The 22,318-nt window shown below is 48.2% G+C and overlaps 1 protein-coding gene across 2 annotated transcripts in view; it reads left to right on the top strand.

Moving 5' to 3' along the window:
• Positions 1-21,955, top strand: part of Tmcc2 (transmembrane and coiled-coil domain family 2) — a 39,204-nt gene extending 17,249 nt beyond the window's left edge. For both annotated transcript variants that reach the window (XM_055598181.1, XM_055598182.1), the window contains exons 3-5: positions 17,163-18,103; positions 19,458-19,593; positions 20,527-21,955. In XM_055598181.1, the coding sequence (XP_055454156.1) occupies positions 17,163-18,103; positions 19,458-19,593; positions 20,527-20,838 (1,389 nt within the window). In that variant the 3' untranslated portion in view covers positions 20,839-21,955. The remainder of the gene's footprint in view (positions 1-17,162; positions 18,104-19,457; positions 19,594-20,526) is intronic.
• The last annotated feature ends 363 nt before the right edge of the window (positions 21,956-22,318 follow it).

Raw genomic sequence — 22,318 nt, 5'->3', positions numbered from 1 at the left:
AGGAGACATGTTCCCTACTCCCTTTCTCCCTCCCTCTCTTTCCTTTCCTTTCCTTTTTCTCTTTTCAACAGCAGCTCCTGGAAAATGTGGGTTCAGAGGCTTCCATTCTCTGTTTCCTCTCTTCATGTCCAGTTGGGCATCCCTCAGAGCCTTTCCTCTCCTGTCTCTATACTCCCCACCCAGCTTTGCCCATCCTGGACTAGCGCAAAGTATCCCATGCTAGCAAGAGGAGAATGACACAGAAGCCAGTTGTGTGGCTAGCTTCTGACTTTGGCCTAGTCCTGCCTTCCCTCCTGTCCTGTGTGACTGAGGAGCCAAGGCCAGGGTCTGTGCAGCCTTGACAGACTCCTATAGCCAATGAACTCTGCCCCTGGGATTAGGGTGTGGAGAGGGGGCAGATGAAGTGAGGAGGTGAGGGCTAAGAGTGTCCTGCCTGGATAGTTTGCTGTAACTTGTAGGCCTTATCTCTAGTACCAGAAGGTGGAGGGGGAAGCAGTGAGGTGTAGCTCATCTCCCAGTCCAGGGCAGATTGAGGACATCCTGTGCCCTTTCCACCAGATTTATCCAACAACAAATTTTCCCTGCCCCATGTAAATAAGTTCCCTGTTTACTTCCAGGATGAAAAGGGGCCCACCCTTCAACCCACCTCTTGCCAAAAAGACTGAAGTTTTGGCAGATACCCAGGGGCCCTGGTTTATTTATGTCTAGCAATCTGCTGGCTCAGTGGTGGGCGGGGCTGACTGCTGAGAGAGGTTTCCAAACATAACCCTTAAGCTACACCCTGCTCATCTGTGAGACCCCTGCTACCCCCTGTAGGCCTGGCTACACAGGGGCTGTAGTAGCTTGTTCCAGGATCAGACCAGTTGTTCAGCTAATTCACACAAATATAGCCATTTCTCATAGAGAATTGCCACCTTCTAAGTGGCATGGCCACTCACCTGGCTACCCAGGTTTCTAAGGACAGCTACTATCTCCATGCTCTTCTCCTCCATCCCTTCTCCTCTTTACCCTCTTTCTTTCTCTATATGGAAGGTTCCTTTGCTTAGAGGAAGCACCAGAGGCAGCTGTCCTACTCCTTGGAGGACACTCCTGAGACTGTACCATGCTTCCAGGCACCCACCAAGCCAAGGCTGGGCGGCTCTAATTTGCCATAAACCATTGCTCTCAGTGAACCTTGAGCTCCCTGCTACTCTTTTTGTACTTGGAGAGCCACGATCTTACTTTAGTGTGATGTTATTTGTCATGTTCAGGTGAAACCCTTCACCTTGTTAGGGTTCTGTTCAGACATAAGAGGGGCCAAAGAATGAAGACGGCCCTTGATGAATGAAGACCACCCTTGATGCCAGATGTCATAAGCAGCATTTCTTTCAAAACCAAAGCTGAAACTATTTACCCTAGTACACTTCCAGGCAGCCTTCCTTTGCCTTCTCCCTGCCTCCACTGATGTTGTCTCCAGGTGGAAATACTCCACTCTTCTGATTTGCTCTGGATTCTGGAGTGTACTATTGCCCAAGATACTGTGTGTGAGTCAGACAACTCTACTGTTATCTAACCCCTCGTGGCTAAGCTCAGGCCAAGGCCTGTGGGAGATGAGCTCTTTGTCTACAGTCCACAGGGCTGAGATGATGCCAGCCTCCAGCCTAGACACAGGTAGGACACTACAGCTAAGGCTCCATTCTCTACCTCTCTCTGAGCCTTGGCTCCCTCAGCCATGCTGTGCTCTGCCCAAGAAGGTGTGCTCTGGGTTGGGGTGTCAGCTCCCAGCCAGGGCTCGTAACAGTCAGCGGTAAGTAGAGCTCTGTCATCGGGCTCCAGACTATGTGGAGCCAGCACTGGGATATGGGCATGGGTCATGGGAGTTGGCAAACATCTCCTAGCTACTGAGAATACTCTTTCCTGCATCTGCCACATCCCTGAGATGAGAAACGTGACCCTGGTCCCTCGGTGCCAGGTGAGGCAATGGAAATACAGTACCATTAACCTGATCCCTGCATCTATGTCTTGCTCTAGATGCAGTTTGTACTTTCTGTCTTTATCCCTGCAGGGCAGAGGGTTCTAGAATAAAAACAGTTACAGAATACATGCCATTGCAGCCCTTTGAGGATTCTCAGAGAACCAGGGGCTTTCCTGAGCCCCAGCGGAAAGGCCAGGGTAATGCCTTCTCCCACCTCTCATTTTTCTCCAGGGACAGATGCCAGAATTTCACAAACAGTTGGTCAGACATACATCTTAGTTGCCCTTGCTCCTCAAATATTCTGGAGATTCTCTCTGCGCCCTCCCCCCAAGTCTAGTTTCCTGTATATTCTTTTCCTCTTCCTTAAGACTTCTCTTGATACCCCTACCCCCACCCTGGAGCTAGCTTGCTATCCATAGCTAGTGAATAATTCAGCATGTTCAGCAAAAGCTAAATCAGATCCATAGTGATACTGTGATCAGGAGGCCCCCTTGGGGCAGCTAGAAAGGCGAACCCTGCCCTGGAAAGACAAGTGCCTTGTAATATTAACTTCATTATATAAGGTTTCTTTGCCTCCTGAGAAGGCAACTTCAAATGTTACCTGGGCCCTGTTCCTGCCTACTTCTTGGAGGACTCTCTGGCCTTGTAGTCATGCCTCTGGGACATGCAGGTGCCAACAGTCAGTCAAACAGCATGCTACAGTTTGCAGAGTGCTTTTGTGCATATTTCTTGTTTAATCATATCATCTCCTGGTAAGCTCAGAGCCCTTGAGTCAGTGGGAGCCTACAGGAATTGTGTTTCAATTCCTTGCTTTAGGAAAGAAAAAATGTTCTCAATTATTTGTGGCAAATGGGGTCAGGTAGAGGGTACTTCGTGTCCTAAAATTTGTGCAGGATGGCATTTGTGAGATGCCATTTTCTCTGGGTCACTTTCCTCAGGACCTGTTCCCTGTAAGCCCTCCTCTGCAGAGCAGAGCACCATAAAGAAGTGAATGGTTTGCCTAAACACGAGCCAGGTGTATGGTTGTTTATAGTGACCAGATTCCCATGCCCAGGAATGACAACCCTGCCCCACCACCCCAGAATATCTGAGAGATTAGATCAACAAAGGCCCTGAAAGGTAGAGAGCTGCCTCCTTCCTTCCTGAAAGTGGCTGAAAAGTCTCATGGTGTATGCGTGCCAATGCTGTACTGTGGCATTCCCTCGGTAGGTCTTCTGTCTGCATCTCCAGCCCCAGGGGCTATATGCTCCTATGGTACATGCCTGCTTTGATTGCTGCAGCTCACAGTGAACGATACCAACCATTCTCTTGTCTTCCCAGGGGAAAGCAGTACCTAATGGTGACCTGGTTAGGTCTGAAAGTAAGTATGGGGCCCTGTTTCCCAGAGAGGCATGGTGAGCCTCAGGGAAGCTGCCAGCTTCTCTAGAAGGCGCCCTCCCTGGGGCTTTGCTCACACAACACCTGTGGCTCAGGAATTTTTTTGAAAGGCCTTATTTTGTCTTTTAAGGTACTAAACTTAGCAGTTCAGCATTGTTCTCAGGCTTCTCACTTTGTAGAATGTATATATGCTGCTGATTGAGTTTTTAATTTTGTGTTCGGTAGTACAAGGGAATTAAAACCAGGGCTTCATGCATGCTAAGCAAGTAGTCTACCACTGAACTATTCCCTATTTTTATTATTTTTTTTAAGATTTATTTATTTAATATGTATACGATGTTGTGTTTGTATGTACACCTGCATGCCAGAAGAGGGCACCAGATTTCATTATAGATGGTTGTGAGTCACCATGTGTTTGCTGGGAATTAAACTCATGACCTCTCTAGAAGAGCAGCCGTTGCTCTTAATCTCTGAGCCATCTCTCCAGCCCCTATATTTTTAAGAGGAAAAAAATGTAAATAGTTTGTGGTGTTTTTTGTTTTTTTTTTGTTTTTTTTTTTTTTCAGGAGGGGAGAATAATAAAAAGGCAGAGGAAAATAAAGAGTTCAAAGAAATAAGGGCCTCATAACAAAATTAAGTGAAGAGGAAGTATGATATGTAAGGAGAAGCTAAATGAGGAAGAAGCCAGTGTGGTAGAGAGGAATGTGGACCCAGGACCTGAGCTCCTTTCAGCTTCTGCCTCGAGGACAATGTGAGCCCAGACATAGCTCTGTGTGGAGAAGGTGAGGCCAGACATCTCCAGCTACAGCTCAGTAGCCTAGGCCTGTAGACCAGTGGTGACCACCTGCTTCTGCTATGGTGTTGCCTCTTCCTCAGCCAGATCATGGAGGAAGTAACCAAGAGGGATGGCCAAAACTAGGAAGTACATGCAGTATTCACCCAGCAGAACATTTTCTTTGCAACGGGAACGTTGCTTGGTGGCTCGTGTCCTTTCAGAGGCAACTTGAATGCTCGTGGCAGCTCTCTGTGTGTCTTCCTGCCAATCTCTCAACTTCACTTCAGATGACAGCTACTTTTCTGCCCCAGGCTAAGTCTTCAGGGTACTGTCTGGAATACTGTGGTGTATTCACAGTACACATTCACATGTGGTGAGGGGCCTCATTTCTAATAACCTATTTCAGTAAGGCCTGTGGTGGTGGGTCAGGCTCTGTGTACCACTGGCAGCTAGCAAGGCTGAGACACAGCTGTGCAGTATTTCAGACTCAGCTTACATGATCTCTCCATGCTCATGCCTCATTCTGGTTCCTTGGCCTCATCCTGCAGGCTCCTGTGGCTACACCTGACTCCCCTGTGGCTGGGAAGAAGTATGGCTAGTACCTGTCCAGGCTACATAGCCTGTAGGTAGCAGGATAAGGATATCAGCGGTTCTGACTCCCAAGCACTCTGCCAGGCTACAGGAGAGTTTATTCATCCCTGGAGCTCATTCTGCACATATCTTCTGAACAGATACTCACCTTTGACCCCTGCCCTTTCATATTCCTCCTGCCACACCTGTGGGTACTTTCAACCAAAGTTCTGGAGCAACTATGGAACCAAGCTTGAAACAAGAGGTCCTGAAATGTCCTCCGCTTCTCACCATTGCAGATTCAGGGTCTCTGATCATGGATAAAGACAAGGACAGCCTCATAGAGGGAAGAAGCCTCTGCCTGCTAACTTGCCAGGCAGACCTGGCCCTAATTACTATTTGTTCTGTTTCTTTTAGAGATTACTGATTCATCCCTTGACCCCTTTCCTCCCTCTTCCTGCCTGTCATTGTGATGGGATGTTCTAGGAGTAGAGCTGAAATGACCAGTTAGGGGGCAGTTTTCTCCATGGTCATCTTAAGGATATGTGGTCTAGCAAAAAACTTTTTCTGAGGTTCTGAACTTGCTGGATCAGGAAGTGTGGGAGGTGTGCCACTCATAGACAGCTCCATAATCAAAAAGAACTTGTGGGGTGGGAAAGAACCCCAGGTCTTAGCCCTCCTGACTTCTGGTCTCCTGCCACTACCACTACCTCCTCTTCTTCCCGTTTTGTTTATAAGAAAAGATTATGGGCCAGTATGATGATTCAGTGGGGTAAATAAAGGTACCTGCTGCCAAGCTTAATAACCTGAGTTCTGGAGGGAGAGAACAAACACCAGCAAGATATCCTCTGTCCTCCATATGTGTGCTGTGGCATATGCATACATACACTGCATCCCAAAACAAACAAACGAATAAACAAAAATGTAATTTTTAAAAAGAAAAATGAAAGAAAAGTTTAGAGACAGATGAGGGAGTGCCTTGGAGGATGTGGGATTTTCCCAGACAATCATGGGAAGCCCAAGACCTTAAGACAAGAAGGTATGCTGTGCTGGTGTGCGCACTGAGCTCGGTACAATGCCCCCAGCTGTCTGCATCCCAGGCAGCTCAGGATAAACTCTTACACCTCTACTCATGTGGGTAAAGGTGCTCTGGCATCACTCATACATGTACACACATATGCTGTCCTGGTCATTTTCCATACTCTGATCCTTACCAGTGGGCAGATGAGGCTTCCCTCCTGATGATGAAAGCATAAATTCACAAGTAGGTGCACAGTGAGAAATACCAAGCAATTTCCAACTTCATATTGTACATTAAAGTTGTGAGTGTAAAGTGGATTGGCCAATACATATATACATATATGTATGTAACAACTAATGAAATTTGCAAGGAGGGTTTGGAGAGATATGGGAAGGTTTGCAGAGAGGAAAGGGAAAAGGGAAATTGTATTAAAATCACAGGAAAAAATAAAAGAGTAATTTTTTAAAAAATCTTAGCTTAGGGCTGGAGAGGTGGCTCAGATGTACTTTGCTCTTTCAAAGGACCTGAACTTGGGTCCCAGCACCCACATCAGGTGGCTCAAAAACCACCTGTAACTCCATTGTTCACATACATGGACCAACACTTACACACACATATACATAATTTAGGATTTTTTTTTAATTTAAAAATCTTAATTTCATGAGGCTCAAAAGGAGGGGGCAGAGAAGGGCTGTCTTGGGGGTAATAATCTCAAGCCATACTTGCTGCTACCTAGGATGGCTCTGCCACAGAGGACTTCCATTACAACTCAGTGAGGTAGTCAGCCGCTGTCCTATACTGCCATTGTCAAGGGAGATCAGCCTCATGCTGGCCACAGGAAGGGGCCCAGATAAGCAGAAACTCTTCTCCTTTCCTTCCTTTAGGTTAGTAGTGACAGCAAGACTTTATATTAATAAGTGTTATGCAAAGGGAACAGTACTTGTCAAAGTGTAAGCAGGGAGATGGTTTTCCCTGACCCTAGAGGTCAGAGATGGCCTCCAGACATGGAGACCTGTGTAATGTGCCTTGTCAGCCTCCTCACAAAACCTAAGTCATCAGCTGGCACATGTTTGTATATTTTTCAAGACCCTGGGTGAGAGGTTCTGGTCTTGGTGATTTTGGCTGCAAACCTTGGCACTGGCTCCTAGAGATAGTACCAGGCCCTTCTTATCTCTTGGAACCTTCTTGAACTTGGGACTGCCCCATCAGCATGATTACATTGACCCTCAGTATTTAAACCCTAATTGAGCTTCTTGGGGCTCAGATGCCTGCAGAGTCTTTGAATAACTTTCCAAGGTATTCTGCCTTGGGAAGTTGCTGGTAGAGACAGGCTCTGTTGGCTATTTCATTGACAGCCAGGGCTCTGCAGGCTATTTCATCAGCTTCCTTACCGATTGCTGTCCTCCACTGTGGCCCTCTGGCCCCCTCTGCTGACCAATAGGATTTCCTACTGGGATGTACAGATGAAGTTCAAGGAGAAAGAGCATGCTGTGAGTTTTGTGTTGTATCCTGGGTGGTGTCTGCCTTGGCAGTGCTGGGACACAGAAAGCGCGGTATAGGAAGAAGCTGGGAGGTAGCCACAGTGGTGTCCAGACATAATGTGTTCCTGGGGCACAGTATCAGAACAGAGGAATTCCCTTATTGAGGCTGGCTTGACTCCTCCAGGCAGTTGTTGGGGGAATCTGGGCTGGAAGTAGCCATGCCTTAAGTCATTGATCAGGGGAAAAGGAGAAGAATTCTGGGAGACTCTCTTCCATTATGAGCTGAAGTTGGGGGTTGGTACAGCGGAACTGCTGTGAGAGGGCTTCTGATCACCGGGTACATTTTTGGACACGGAAATGGGAGGAACTGGTCAGTGACTGTCTGTTGGGTGAACAGTTACTTGTCCTATATTTCAGTGTGGCTTCTGCCCCCTACACACAGCCAAGCCAGTCACACTAGGACATCCTCCTACACATTGGGCTAGAGAGAGGTCCCTAATCACCACGGATCCTCGTGCCAGATGGGAAAGAGCAGCCATGTGCCCTGGGGGAGGAGGAAATCTAGAGCAATCCGCCCCTAATCCCTGGCTGGGCCTCACTCAGACTGGAGATGGCAGCTTCAGAGCCTGGCAGTTCTGGCACACCTGCTCGCAGACCCTGGCTCCCAACAGCCAGCCCAATGCTGCCCAGGGACTGTGAGTCTGGGAGTCTGGCACTGTCCTCAGACAACTGGGGCCTTAAAGCTCCTGGCACCTCGTCACCAGCACGGCTTTGGGAAACAGTATCCACACAGGTGAGGCTCTGGGTAGGGGGAGAAGAGACTTTCATGTGGGAGACGGAATGGAGTTGTAGAATGAAGGAGAGAGCCATTTCTAGAGCCTGTCAAGCAGCAAGCTCCCTCTCAGGGTTTCCCAGAACCAACCTCTCTCCTGTCCATTTATAGAAAGCTCTGGATATAGGTGAGCTGGCATGAAATTACGTGGCAAAGTGTGCTTCTAGTCATGGTTGCTCTGTATTCAGAAACAGTGGCCAGGAGAAAGAAATGAAGAGGTCTGGGAGCATTGACCCCCATGAACCACAGAGAGTTCAGGACCATAGTTTGGCTACTAGAGAATTCAGAGGATGGAGAAGGAGCTCTAAAGTGAAAGACCAGCTCCAAGGTCTCAGCTAAGAGTCCATGCCTTGACAGTAAAGGAAGGAGAACAGTAGGCATTTATGTGGACCAAAGAAAGAGCCTTGTTCTCAGGAGGGCCAGGACTGAAGGGAGGATGTAGTTGTGATTACAGGCCAAGGAGTAGCCCTAACAGAAAGGGTCAGGAACCATAGGGAAGGTGGGATGAGGCCCACCACCATCACTGGAGAGCAGTGTAGTCCTTAGGGACAGAGCAATCTCATGGGTTGCAGGAGGCATGTTGATGAAAGGCAGCTAGCTACACATTGCCTTGAGATGGATGGGTGCTGCATGAAGGATGAATGTGTTACCTCATCCATGTATAGTCTGTACCCAGAAATCCCCTTGTAGAAGTGAGAGAGGACTTAAAAGCCACTGGGGGCACACTTCGTCTCTGGTAGCCAGAGCCCTTGCTATGGGGAGCTTTCCACCTCACTCTCCATATCTGATATGCTCTTTGGGTGGCCTATTAAGTATCTAACATCTGACCTCCTGCCCTCTGGAGAAAGGACTCTTAGGCTTCTTAGGTATTTCCTCCACAGTACCCCCTTGCCCACCTGCAAGTGCTTGGGTCAGTGTGATGACCCATCCAAAGCTGGATTAAACATTTCCATGTGCCCCATCTGTTTCCACCAGGAAGAGAGAGCCACCACTCTAACAAGGTAAATCCTGATGCATTGGAGCAGGAACAGCCCCTGACTTCAGGACCTGGGGCTGGAGTAGTCTTACCTTCTGCCCTCTCTCAGTTTTGCCCTAAGGCCAAACTACCTCTTTGAGGCTGGAGCCTTTTAGCTGGCCATAGGATTTCCTTTCCATCTTGGTCTGGATTTAATCTCCTTACCCTCTGGGACTTAATTTAAAAAAATAAATAGTGTTCCCCATCCCAAGAGAGTTGCTCGAATCCAAGGGGATAGCAGTGAGCTGGTCAAAGCATCTCTGCTGAATCACTGTTGAGTCACTAGTCCCGACAGCCTTCCCCCACCCTCCACCTGCACACTCACCAGGCGTCTTCAGGAGCAGCTCCCTGCATGGACCCTCCTGTCTGGCCAAGGACATAGACAGATCAGAGTAAACACTCCACTTAAGAGGAAAAACAGGAGCCCAAAAGATCTGTTTGTTTCTTTCCTCCTCTTCCTCCTCCTCCTGCTCCTCCTTTTTTGTCTCCTCCTAAGAGTGACATTACTGTTGTCTTTCCTACTAGACATGTCAGCCCACTGTGTATCCTTGGCTACCCATCCCAAGGTAGGAGAAGGTCATAGGTCCACTATGGAACACAAGCAGGAAGAGTGAACTCCTCACATTATTTCTATGGCCCATGTGTATACTTTGCTAAAAAAAAAAAAAAAGAAAAAGAAAAAGAAAAAGAAAAAAAAGAAAAAGAAAATAAGAATTCACTTAGATATGCTGCCCTGTTGAAAGCATCACTCAAGCTAGCACTTTCTGCTCTGATAGTGTCTACCATTTGCCTGCCATCTTCCAGGATTCCAACTGCTGGGCTATCATGCAGTATGGAGGGCAAGTGTCCCATGGCCAGGTTAATGCAAGGATGCTGAACTCAGGCCCAGGAGGAGGTGAGAACCCCAGAGGGTGATGGGAGCCAAGGCTGAGGAAGCCCTGAGCCAGCAGTCCCTGTGATTTGGCAGTGTACCTAATCCATTTTCGGTTTGTGTTGCGGAAGGTGGGTAGGTCTGTGGCACTAGCAAAGCTATTGTAAACAGGGTACCCAACTACTCATGGACTGTGTGGAGATCTCCCTGAAGCCAAGACAGAAACAGGAAAAACTGGCCCCAGAGACCCAGGAAGCCCTCCAGCTCTGCCTTAGCCAGAACATTCATCAGCATGTCTTAAACTTCAGCCTGTAGCTGCGGCCCTAGCTAGTAAGTTCTCTGAGTGGGACCATGCCAGGGGCTCCCAATTGCATGGCATGTGCAGGATCCCCCTCCTTGTCAGATCTCTCTGTAGAGTCTGCTCAGCCTATTCAAGGGTGTTCATCTCATGTTGGGTATTCACAGAGTGGATCCATCTTTCTCAGTCAGGGGGGTAGGGTGAGTAGACTATGCCATGGGGGCGCCTGCTCCAGATGTGCTGGCAGCTGAAGGAACAAACTGAGTAAGGTTCTGCACCATTTGGAGAGAGGAGCCGTCTTTGCAGCCAGGCTCTGCTCCAGGTTGGGGGCCTGGACTTTCCACCTGCTGGTGACAGGCACTGAGTCATTGTGCTGTTTCTCTCTCACCTGCCTAGTCCAGGAGAGAGGGGATTCTTCTCTGCTGACTAGGAGGCAGTGAGAAGGTCAAGATTACCCTCTTGTGGACTACTCTGAAATGGATAGGATCCTGCCCTTCCATGCTCATGCTGTACAATTTTTACCTCCTCCTAGTTCCAGATTATCTTTGTAATCCTCAAGAAGCCCCCAAACTTATTAGGTACTCATTCCCCATTCCTTCCGTCCCCCAGTCCCTGGCAACCACTAATCTGTCATCTCTGTAGACGTAGCACTCTGGAAATCTCACATAGTGGAGCCATTCAGCATGTAGCCTCTACTTAGCAAACTGGTTTTTAGAGTCATCTATGTTCTGGCATTATCAGAATTTCATTCCTTGTTATGGCCAAACAGTATTCCACTATATGAACTCATTTCACCAACCCATTCATTGCTTTAAGTGGCCATCTCTGAGTTGTGACTACCCTTTTGAGTATTGTGAAGTGTGCCACTGTGAACTTGTACACAGTGTCTGTTTGAATACTATTTTCAATTTCTTTGTATATTGTCTTAGTAAGCTTCAGCTGTCAACTTGACACAGCCCAGAGTCCTTTGGAAAGGGAACCTCAATTGAGGAATTGCCTACATTAGATTGGCCTGTGGTCATGTCTTTGAGGGTTTGTTTGCTTGTTTGTTTGTTTGTTTGTTTGTGGTTATTTTGAGACAGGATTTCTCTGTGTAGCCATGGCTATCTTGGAACTTGCTTATAGAAAAAGATGGCTTCAAACTCAGAGATCTGCCCGCCTCTTCCTCCCAGAGTGATGGGATTACAGGTGCGTGCCAGTGTACCCGGCCGAAGGTTTTTTTTTTTTTTAATTCTTTATTAATTACACTTTATTCACTTTGTATCCCCCCTGTGGTTCCCTCCCTCCTCCGGTCCCAATCCCTCCCTTCCTTCACCCTCTGCATGCATGCCCCTCCCCAACCACTGATAGGGGAGGTCTTCTTTTCCTTCCTTCTGACCCTAATTAATTAGGTCTCATCAGGAGTGGCTGCATTGTCTTCTTCTGTGGCCTGGTAATGCTGCTTCCCCCTCAGGGGGAGGTAATTAAAGAGCAGGCCAATCAGTTCATGTCAGAGACAGTCCCTGTTCCTATTACAATGGAACCCACTTGGATATTGAACTGCCATGGGCTACATCTGTGCAGGGGTCTTAGATTATTTCCATGCATAGTCCTTGGCTGGAGTATCAGTCTCAGGAAAGACCCCTGTGCTCAGATTTTTTGGTTCTGTTGCTCTCCTTGTGGAGTTCCTGTCCTCTCCAGATCTTTCATAAGAGTCCCTGCACTCTGCCCAAAGGTTGCCCATAAGTCTCAGCATCTGCATTTATAGTCTGCAGGGCAAAGGTACTTTCTTAATTGCTAATTGATGTAGGAGCACTCAGCCCATTGTGGGCAGTGCTTATCCTTAGGCAGGTGGGCCTTGGCTGTACAAGTAAGCTGGCTGAGCACAAGCCAAAGTCTCCTGCAGTTTGCAAGCAGCATTCATTCCCTCATTGGTTTCTACTTTAAGCTTCTGCCTTGACCTCCCTCTGTGAGGGACTGCAACCTGTGAGATGAAAAAAACCCTTTCTTCCCCAAGTTGCTTTTGGTCATTGTGTTTATTGTAACAACAGAAACAAACCAGAGCAGGTGCACACCTCAGAGTTGAACTGGACAATTATGAGATAATTCTATATTTAACTTTGTGAGAAACCAACTCTTCTCCATTGGCTGTACCATCTCACCTTCTTACCAGCAAAACATGAGGATTCCAGTTTCTACACATGCTTACTACACTGATTTGCTTTATTGAGAATGTTGTAACCAGGTAAATGAGACGACTCAGCAGCAGTAAGGCACATGCAGCCAAGCCTTACAACCCAAGTTCTATCCCAACGGGATGAACTCACATAGGAGAGAACTGACTCCAAAAGTTGTCCTCTGACTTCCACACATGTGCCCCTACAAATAAATAAATGCCCCTATAAATAAATAAATGTAACTTTAAAAATGAGAAATTTAGCCTGGCAATGGTGATGTACATACACCTTTAGTCCCAGCACTCAGGAGGCAGTGGCAGGCAGATCTCTGTGAGTTCGAGGCTAGCCTGGTCTATAGAGTGAGTTCCAGGGCAGCCAAGACTACACAGAGAAACCCTGTCTGAAAAAAACAAACAACAAAACAATAACAACAACAAACCCAAACAAACATCAAATTTACTTTAAATAATATAGCCTTCCTATTGAATATTCAGTGTTTTGATTTGTATTTCTTTTTAGACGCATAAATGATTGTATATATTACATCTATAGCCATAAACACAATTGATTATTGTATGTCCGCAATGTATTAACTACTTCAGAACAGTGAGATAAATTCCTGTTTTCGGAAATTTACAGTTTGAGGGGAAAAAAAAACCCTAAGCCTTTGCTTTATGTATAAATTATCAGTTGTTTTCATTATATATAGCAAAATTTGTGAATAATTTTCTACATAAGGTAATGTATATTACAGGGAGTTTTTAATTTAGAATTTCATATATAAATCTATTTCGATTCCCCATCCCCTTCCCTACCTCCCTACCACTTTTCCCTCTCTCCTTTTTTAAGTTCATTTAGTGCTGCATGGCTGCAAGGCCATCTACGGGAACACGGGGGCCTTTCAAGGTCCACATCCCTGAAGAAACCTTAAGCTCCCTCACTCAGCAAATAGTCTCTCAGTTAGCGGTGGGATTTCACAAACCCCTCCCTCATCCATGCTGGGATTTTGGCATCATCTTGTCAGCACAGGTCTTGTGCATGCAATCACAGCCTCTGAGTTCATGTGTGCCCTGGCCCTGTCTGCAGCAAATAACATTTTCCTGAAGATGTCCACTACCTGTGGCTCTTACTTCTGTCCCCTCTTCCAGGGTTCTCTGAGCCTTTGAGGGAGGGGAGTGGCATAGGTGTCCCGCTTAGAGATGAGCATCCCACAGCCTCTTATTGGCTGCGGTCTCTGTGTTAATCTCCATCTACTGCACAAAGAAGCTTCTCTGATAAGGAATCAGAAATGCATTAGTTCTCACTCAGGTCTGGCCCACATCCTGGGTCTTCAGTTTCCATTGAAGCTGCTGGGAGATCTGTATTTATTTTTAAGCAACTGCCATATGACTTTTACTTTGTATCTCATTTTGTCCTCTGAGAATCCCCTGAATAATCACCTGGAGAAAAGCAAGTTTTAGGTAATGGTACATACAGAGAAACATAGCCTTTATCTGTCCAAGCCAGGGTTCCAAACTGGTTTCAGACTGCAAACTAGGGCCTGTTTCATTGCCCCACACTGACTTGTATCCTATCCTATTGCTATTTTTTATAGATTTATTTTATTTTATTTTCTGTGTGTGAGTGTTTACCTATGTGTGTGTGTATACATGCATAACTGGTGCATCCAGAGGTCAGAAGAGGACATAAGAATCCCTAGAAGAGCTCCCACCTTCTTTGGAAGGAAATGGTGTAGATACTATGAGACTGGGACACACCAGCAGGTGGCAGGCATTGGGGACTTAAGGGAACTGGAGCTCAGGCTGAAGCTGGTGGTGAGTGTTCACGGGCGACTTTTTGTGCTGTGGCCACTACGCAGACTCCTCTGGGATCTGTACCTTCTTGTAAAGCCCTCAGGCAAGATGGGCAGGGCTGGATAGAACTTTTCTTTTGTGTGTATGTACCTTTTTCAGTGTATATATTTCTTTTATGTGTGTGTGCTCACACAAATGCACACACACATACTCACACACAGAGTGTAGACAGAGATCAGAGGACAACTTAGGGAGTTAGTTTGATCCTTCCCATGTTGCCATCAAGTCATCAGGCTTGGCAGCAAGGGCCTTTTTCCAATGCTGAGCCATTTTACCTATCCCCACAATTCCCTTCTTTTACTTGTTCACTTGGCATGAAAAATCCTCCTCCCAGTCTCACTATAGGAAATGCCAATTTAATTGCTTGAGAGTGAGTCCAGGTGTGATTGGGGACCACTGATAGAAATCCTGCTTCCTGAGAGAGTGACAGAGATACTCATGAGACCATTCAAGGCAAAAATGTCTCAAGCTGATGAGCTGCAGTGCTCTCCAAGAAGGGAGATCCAGGCACTGGAACTTAGTGCCAAATAGGATTCAAATCCTGCATCTTTCACTTACTAGTGTAGTCTGGGCCAGCCCTTGATTTCCTCTTCTGTAGAATGGGAATACAGTGCTGCCTGGCTCTTGGGTTGTTCCCAGGCTTGAATAAATGAGCGTATAAAGCCTGGGTAGCCACACCCATCACAGAACAACGGGGGAGCAGTGCACTGCTGCCTCTTTATTCTGCTGTGAAAGATATTAAAGAGGAAATTTGGGAGGTGAAAAAAGACCCTAGGGGCCAACGGGAAATGATGCCACTTCTCTGGCAACCTATTGAGGTGAGTCCACAGAGGATGTTCTGTGACTGGAGATGTGTCAGCATGAACCAGACATTTTACAACCACCTGCCAACATACAGTTCTCCAGGGAGGATGCCCAGGTTGGGGTCTGGGCTGAAGGACAGAGAAGTGGGGGCAGATAGCCTCAAGTTTCTGTACCTTCAGGTCTCAATAAATTCTTGCCTTTCCAGGGGTGGTTGTGCATTCCTCTACCCAGCACATGGGAGACAGTGGATCTTGTTTGGGGGCTACACAGGGAAACCCCATTTCAAAAAACCAGACCAAACAAATAATGTCTAACCTCAAAAATAAAAAAAAAAGTCTAGCCTCATTCTTGGGCACTTTATAGCAGCCACTTTGACTTTTCTCTGTAAGACAGACAGATGCCAAGTGGTGGGGGAAAGAACTGCATCCCCAGAGAGAAAGCCAGCAGGCAGGCAATATACTGCCTGTCTCTTACAAGCCTTAAGTAAAGCATTCCTCCTGGCTTGGCTTTGGGGATACTTTCCCAGCATTCCACATCCACTCTCATCTGTTCTGTCCACTGTCCCCATTCACAAAGAGTGAACAACAGCCTACAGACTGCCAAACACATTGCCATCAATGCTTGTTGCCTGCATATTGTTTGTCCAGGAGGAGTTAAGGGCATTGGACATCTTTGGTAAGGCCTTTGAGAGTAAAGGCCATGATTATATAGAGAACTTTCTCTGTACAATTCTGTCGCTATTGAAGGACTATGCTTTGATAATCTCTTAAATTTAGCCCAGCTTGATTGTAAGCATCATCTCCAAGGAGAGAAATCTGCCTAGATTCAGGTCTGTCATTTATCGTGTGCCTATGAGACACCGTCCATGTAACCCACCCATGGAACTTGAGAGTAGGTATAATTATGCCTGTTATACAGATAAAGACACAGAGGCTCAGGAAAACCAAGTGGGAGTGACGGGTGCAGGATTGTTAAGACCAACAAGGTCAAACAGCCCTAGGAATGGATTGCTAAGGGGAGACATTGGGTTTGAAAGGCCATCATCTGAGGAGAATCCTGAGGCAGAAACACCTCCTGGGAGGGTGAGAGGACATAAAAGTTCACTCAAAGCTAAGCCAGAAGAAAAGTGCTTTCTTCGGGAGGTTGCACTCTTAGCATCCTTAGGGGATGACTTGAGAATGCCTAAAAGGAGCCCCCTCCCTGCCTCCTGAGTTTGCCAGCCCTGTTGTTATGGGTGATGTTTTCCAATCCTTTTGCCTATAATTAGAGTTAGCTCTGCTGTTTCCCATTCCAGTGTGTGTGTGTGACTAGGCTGCTTTCTTGTTCAGTTTCTACCACAACATGGAGTTCACCTCACCCTTGTCCCCCAGTGACCTGACCCAACGTCACTTCCATTGTGTAGTGACAAGGTACAAGGACTCAGCTTTTGGACAGTGGCCTGAGGTTAGTGGGTTCCTGGCCTGCCCATACATGTATCTTGGAGTCAGTATCTTCTCTGCCCTTTCCTTCTGCTCTCTGCCTCACCCCTTTTTCAGACCCCTCCTCTGTTCCTCTGAGTTTGTGCCACACTGATGTACTTAGAAAGACTGGGAGGGGTCAAGAATTCCTACTATCATGAATCAGAGGAGATTTTTGATGCCCTTGGAGAGCAGTAAGGTAACAGAAGGGCCTAGGAGGGGAGTTGACAGGGTGAGAGATCCATACAGCTCTGATAGTGAAAACAGGGTCATACTCATAGGGCTGGAAGGCATGAGCCTGCATGTAGACCCTCACAGCTCTGAAAGAGAGGAGTGCTCAAGGCAGGAGCCTAATTAAGAGACTGGATCCAGAGAGACTACTCAGCTCAGCTCTGGTTTCAGGGTCAGAGGTTCTGTCTCTTCATAGCTGTGTGTCCCCAAGTCACTTGCTAGAACACCCTGATCTGCCTATGCCTAGACTTCATTTCAGAAAACAAACAACCTCCGTGAGGGCCATGCTGGCATGCAGCTGTGGGGGCCTGCTTTAGAACTTTCAGCTCTTGCACCGAAGTTCTCCTTCATCCTACATCTATCCTGGAGGTGGAGAAGCCGCACCCAGGGGTGTCCTGTGCTGTGAAGACAACCCTGCTGAGCCCCTTCCCACAGTCTCATGATTTATTCGTGCTTGCCTCCTCCAGGGTGACAAGGGAGATCTTGTGGCCCTGAGCCTCCCCTCTGGCCCTGGCCATGGTGACACTGATGGGCCCATCAGCCTGGACGTGCCGGATGGAGCGCCCGACCCCCAGCGGACTAAGGCTGCCATTGAGCACCTGCACCAAAAGATCCTGAAGATCACCGAGCAGATCAAGATCGAGCAGGAGGCCCGGGATGATAATGTGGCAGAGTACCTGAAGCTGGCCAACAACGCCGACAAGCAGCAGGTGTCACGCATCAAGCAGGTGTTTGAAAAGAAGAACCAGAAGTCAGCCCAGACCATTGCCCAGCTGCACAAGAAGCTGGAGCACTACCGCCGGCGCCTGAAGGAGATAGAGCAGAATGGGCCCTCGCGGCAGCCCAAGGATGTGCTCCGCGATATGCAGCAAGGGCTGAAGGATGTGGGCGCCAACGTGCGCGCCGGCATCAGTGGCTTTGGGGGTGGAGTGGTGGAGGGTGTCAAGGGCAGTCTTTCCGGCCTCTCGCAAGCCACCCACACTGCAGTAGTGTCCAAGCCCCGGGAGTTTGCCAGCCTCATTCGCAACAAGTTCGGCAGCGCCGACAACATTGCCCACCTGAAGGATCCCCTGGAAGACGGGCCCTCTGAAGAGGCAGCACGGGCCCTGAGTGGCAGTGCCACATTAGTGTCCAGCCCTAAGTACGGCAGTGACGATGAATGCTCCAGTGCCAGTGCCAGCTCAGCTGGGGCAGGCAGCAACTCTGGGGCTGGGCCAGGAGGTGCACTGGGGAGCCCTAGATCCAACACTCTTTATGGTGCCCCAGGAAACCTGGACACTCTGTTGGAGGAGCTGCGGGAGATAAAGGAAGGCCAGTCACACCTGGAGGATTCCATGGAGGACCTGAAGACTCAGCTGCAGAGGGACTACACCTACATGACCCAGTGCCTGCAGGAAGAGCGCTACAGGTGAGTGCCTCGTGGCTTCACAGCTGTGGGTGGGCCCAGTGGGAAATGAGGAAACTGCTTGGAGCTTTGGAGGCCACTGGAGAAGCATCCAGAAGGATCCAGCAATGCCAAAAGGAACCTCTAAGGGATTTCTCCAGATCAGAAGAGGGGTCACGAGACCTCTGGAAGGAAGGTTCTGTTGGTCTCAGGATGCTTTCAGGTGTGTTATGTGCTTAATTCACAAAGAAGAAACTGAGGCAAGGGCCCATGCCATAGCTATGCTCAGTCGAGAGACACTTATTCAGAACTGTGGAGGCAGCTTCTTGGGTTCAAATCCCAGATCTTACTTATAATACCTCAAGCAAGCAGCTAGCACTCTGCACCTGGTTTCCCTGCTTGAAGTGAGGGTAACTGACTTCATGGGATGGTTACAATGGATGAGTCAACTAGGTTTGATGGGGCACTTCTTTAATCCCAGCACCCAGGAGGCAGACACAGTCAGATCTCTGTGAGTTGAGGCCAGCCTGGTCTATATAACAAGTTCTAGGGCAGCCAGGGCTACATTGTAAAGCCATTTAAAAAACGCCTGTAATCCCAGCAGTCAGGGAGGCTCTGCCTGTCAGCAGGCAGATCTCTGTGAGTTCAAGACCAGCCTGGTCTACAAAGTGAACCCAGGACAGCCAAGGCTACACAGAGAAACCCTGTCTCAAAAAACCAAAAACCAAAACAAAACAAAAAAATTTTTTTGAACGAGTCAACCTGTAAATACAAAATGGAGACAAATGTGTGGCATGGCCAGTTGGAATGCTTCAGAGACTCCTGAGGTCAAGAATGGGCTGCAGTTCGGTCCTTCTCCTGGCTTCCTCCCTCTCTGGGATTTAGGGGATCATTTATCTCTAGATGATGGTTTGTAAAATTGAGGGGAATCCCACCTAAGAACTAACGACCCTTACTTTATAGTCATGTTTTGATACTTGGTGCTTTTCAGACAGAGATCACATCCTCTATACCCCATGGTCCTTGCTACCCAAAGAGCATCTTAGCCAGGGTTTAGGAGGCCAGGTTGAAGTCACTTAATCCTTAACTCCTCATCATGAGCCATGAGATCCCAGACAGGTTCCTTAGGCTCTGTCTCATTCTCCCCATCCATGAATAGGGATAACCTACCTTGTACTGTCTCATGAGGCAGTGTGCGAGCCCCCTGCAGCAATGCCAGTTCAGTGCTTAGCACAGGGCTGGCACGGAAGAGTGCTGTGCTGTCATGGGATTAAGATAAGAGCAGGACTGGGCGCACGGTGGGCTGTGCGTCACCTTGGTCCTGGGGAACAAAGACATGGTGCTACTTTTTTTTTTTTTTTTTTCTTTTTTAAACCAGATATGAGAGGTTGGAGGAGCAGCTGAATGACCTTACTGAGCTTCACCAGAATGAGATGACCAACCTTAAGCAGGAGCTTGCCAGCATGGAGGAAAAGGTGGCCTACCAGTCCTATGAGAGGGCCCGAGATATTCAGGTATGGCCCAGGGCCACCCTGGGGAGGTCCTGATAATGTTAATAGTGCCAGCAGAAACTGTGCTATCTATGGGCACAGGGTGCAGACAACAGTATTGGAGTGGACATGTCAAATGGGACATGAGGCTCATCCATAGGGCCCTTAGGTATAGGATGTAGAAGAGGGCAGTGTCAGTGGGGTAGAGATCAGAGCAGAGTAAGTCTTTGGCCAAGTGTATGCCCTCTGCAAAGGCAAACCAGTGGGCAAAGGCTACTTACTTTTGCCATATCTTTGGTGTCAGATTTACAAATGGATGATTGTTATTTTGGGACATTCCCCTGCCTCAATGTGAAGTTGGGATCAACAAGCAAGACTTCCATTTTCTTACACCCTCCTCAAACAGTCATCAGTAAAGAGTTCTGTCCCCCAATTGCAGATGAGCAATCTGTATCCTTCTTGGCCTTGAACAGTGGCCACAAGTTGCCACCTTCTTGATTCAATAGCATATTGGTCTATTTTTTGCTGTAGCAAGATTCATGAGGTCAGATAATTTGTACAGAGAAAAGGTCCACTCATATCTCACTTCAGGAGATCCAGAAGTATGGTGTCATCCCCCTCTTAGAGCTGGTAAGGACCTCATAGCTATAGCCTCCCCAAGTCAGGAAGTATGTAGAGGAGTCACATAGTGACCAGAAAGCCAGAGAGATTTGGGGGGCAGACTTTCTCTCACAGGGTCTAACTCAGAGGCCTGCAGTATCCCTAGTGACCTAGTTTGTTTTTTTTTTTCACTAGCAACACACACATACACACACACCATTACCATGCTAGAAACCAAGCTTCCAAGCCCCCAGCTCTCAAACCCCTGGAAACCACACTGAAGCCCTGTTGGAGTGAGAACAGATCCAGGATCTCAGCCACCCTGAGCTCCCACAGGCCACCCTCTATCCCCTGCAGGAGGCTGTGGAGTCCTGCCTGACCCGTGTCACCAAGCTGGAGCTGCAGCAGCAGCAGCAGCAGGTGGTGCAGTTAGAAGGCGTGGAGAATGCCAACGCGCGGGCTCTGCTGGGCAAGTTCATCAATGTGATCCTGGCGCTCATGGCCGTGCTGCTGGTGTTCGTGTCCACCATTGCCAACTTCATCACACCCCTCATGAAGACACGCCTCCGTATCACCAGCACCGCCCTCCTGCTCCTTGTCCTCTTCCTGCTCTGGAAACACTGGGACTCGCTCACCTACCTCCTGGAGCATGTGCTGCTGCCCAGCTGAGCAGCTGCCAGCCCACCCTGTGCTCTCCGGATTCCACTGGCCACATCTCCAGGAGGGTCGGGAACTCCAAGTCCCTTGGATTTTGTCATGTGTCCTGTTTGGCCCCCAGCTGTCCCTTCTCTGCACTGCTTCTGTTTGACACCATCTCCTTTTCAGCGTGAGGGCTGCTGAGAGGGTGGGCTGGGCTGGAGTAGGAGTAGCAACACTCATAGCCAAGTGGAGCAAGGGCACCAGGGCTGCATTATTTGAATTATTTACAGTCACATGGAACTTTTCTGAACTGAACGGAGGATGTCCTAGTCATGAAGGCCACTAAGATAGAAGGCCAGTCTGGATTTCTCTAAGGAAGAGCCCACCCTGGAGGCAGCCATAGTTGTCCTCCTGTGGAGATGGATAAAAGCCAGTGGGAGGCTTGGGGCCAGATGGCAGGCTTGGCACAGCCACTGGGAGCTCAGCTTCCCCTTCTCCTGCTCCTCTTCCCACCAAGCTGGTTTGAGACTGGTTTCTAGAGGCTGGGTGGGGTGTGGCTTTGAATTTGTGTTTTCTCTCATCATCTTTCTGCCTGTCACTGGGTGTGCTGTTTTCTGAAAAACGGGCCTCAAGGGTCCTGAGCCTTCAGCCCAAACCCTTAGGCCTCTGAGATCAAGTTGAGGTCTATTTATTTATTTGTTTACGTACTTATTTATTTGTTTCTACCTTTCCCTCACTTCCTCCCAGTTGGGCTCCAGGGAGAGGACCCTGCTCATCCTCCCCCTGAAGCCAGGGCTTGTTCTCAGCTCATCACGCTCCAGACTGTGTATCATCTGGTGTTCTCGGCTGGAAAAAGGGGTGTGCGGTCCCAAGCAGCCCCACCAGATGGCATGAGGAGCATGGCCTCTGTTATATACATCTATTTATTTTATGTGTGTCTTTGTGGGGAAGAGGATGTTTGTTGATATATTTCTTTAAGGCTCTGGAGTGTTGTGTTCGGTTCTGCACAGCCCAGCCTGCCCATGGGCCCTTCCATAGCGGGGATTTCTCTGAATAGGAGAGAGGAATTCATGAAGCAGGAGAAGCAGTGTCTGCCAGCTGTGGTGGACCTTCCTGAGAAATAAATATCCTCTACGTTTTCAAACCATCCTGTCTGGTGTTGGCTGATTAAGATCTGTGAAAAGCACAGGATCTCTCCCCACACTCAAGCATTTTGGGTAGCACAGTTTGGGCCTCATGTATTGGTCCGTTGTCATCTTCCATATTGAATGAGGCATATCCACCCTCCCACTTTGCTCTGAGCAACTTAAATGATAGGACTACCATCCCATCCAGCTTTGCTGGAGCACTTCCCGCGAGGGAAGTGAAGCTCTCATAGCTGGTATGACCAGTTGTGGCCACAAGGGGTCAGCAGAGTCCATACTCTGACACCTCTCTCAAGAGGCATCTATTGGGTTAGCTGGGCTTTGTTCCTGTTGTCCACCTAGGGCAAGGGGCACCTACTTTCCAG

Source organism: Psammomys obesus, unplaced genomic scaffold, assembly GCF_907164565.1.
Source record: "Psammomys obesus unplaced genomic scaffold, mPsaObe1.curated_primary_1811, whole genome shotgun sequence".
NCBI lineage: Eukaryota > Metazoa > Chordata > Mammalia > Rodentia > Muridae > Psammomys > Psammomys obesus.
The sequence above is the reverse complement of the archived record's forward strand: the minus strand, read 5'-3'. Positions and strand labels throughout refer to the sequence as shown.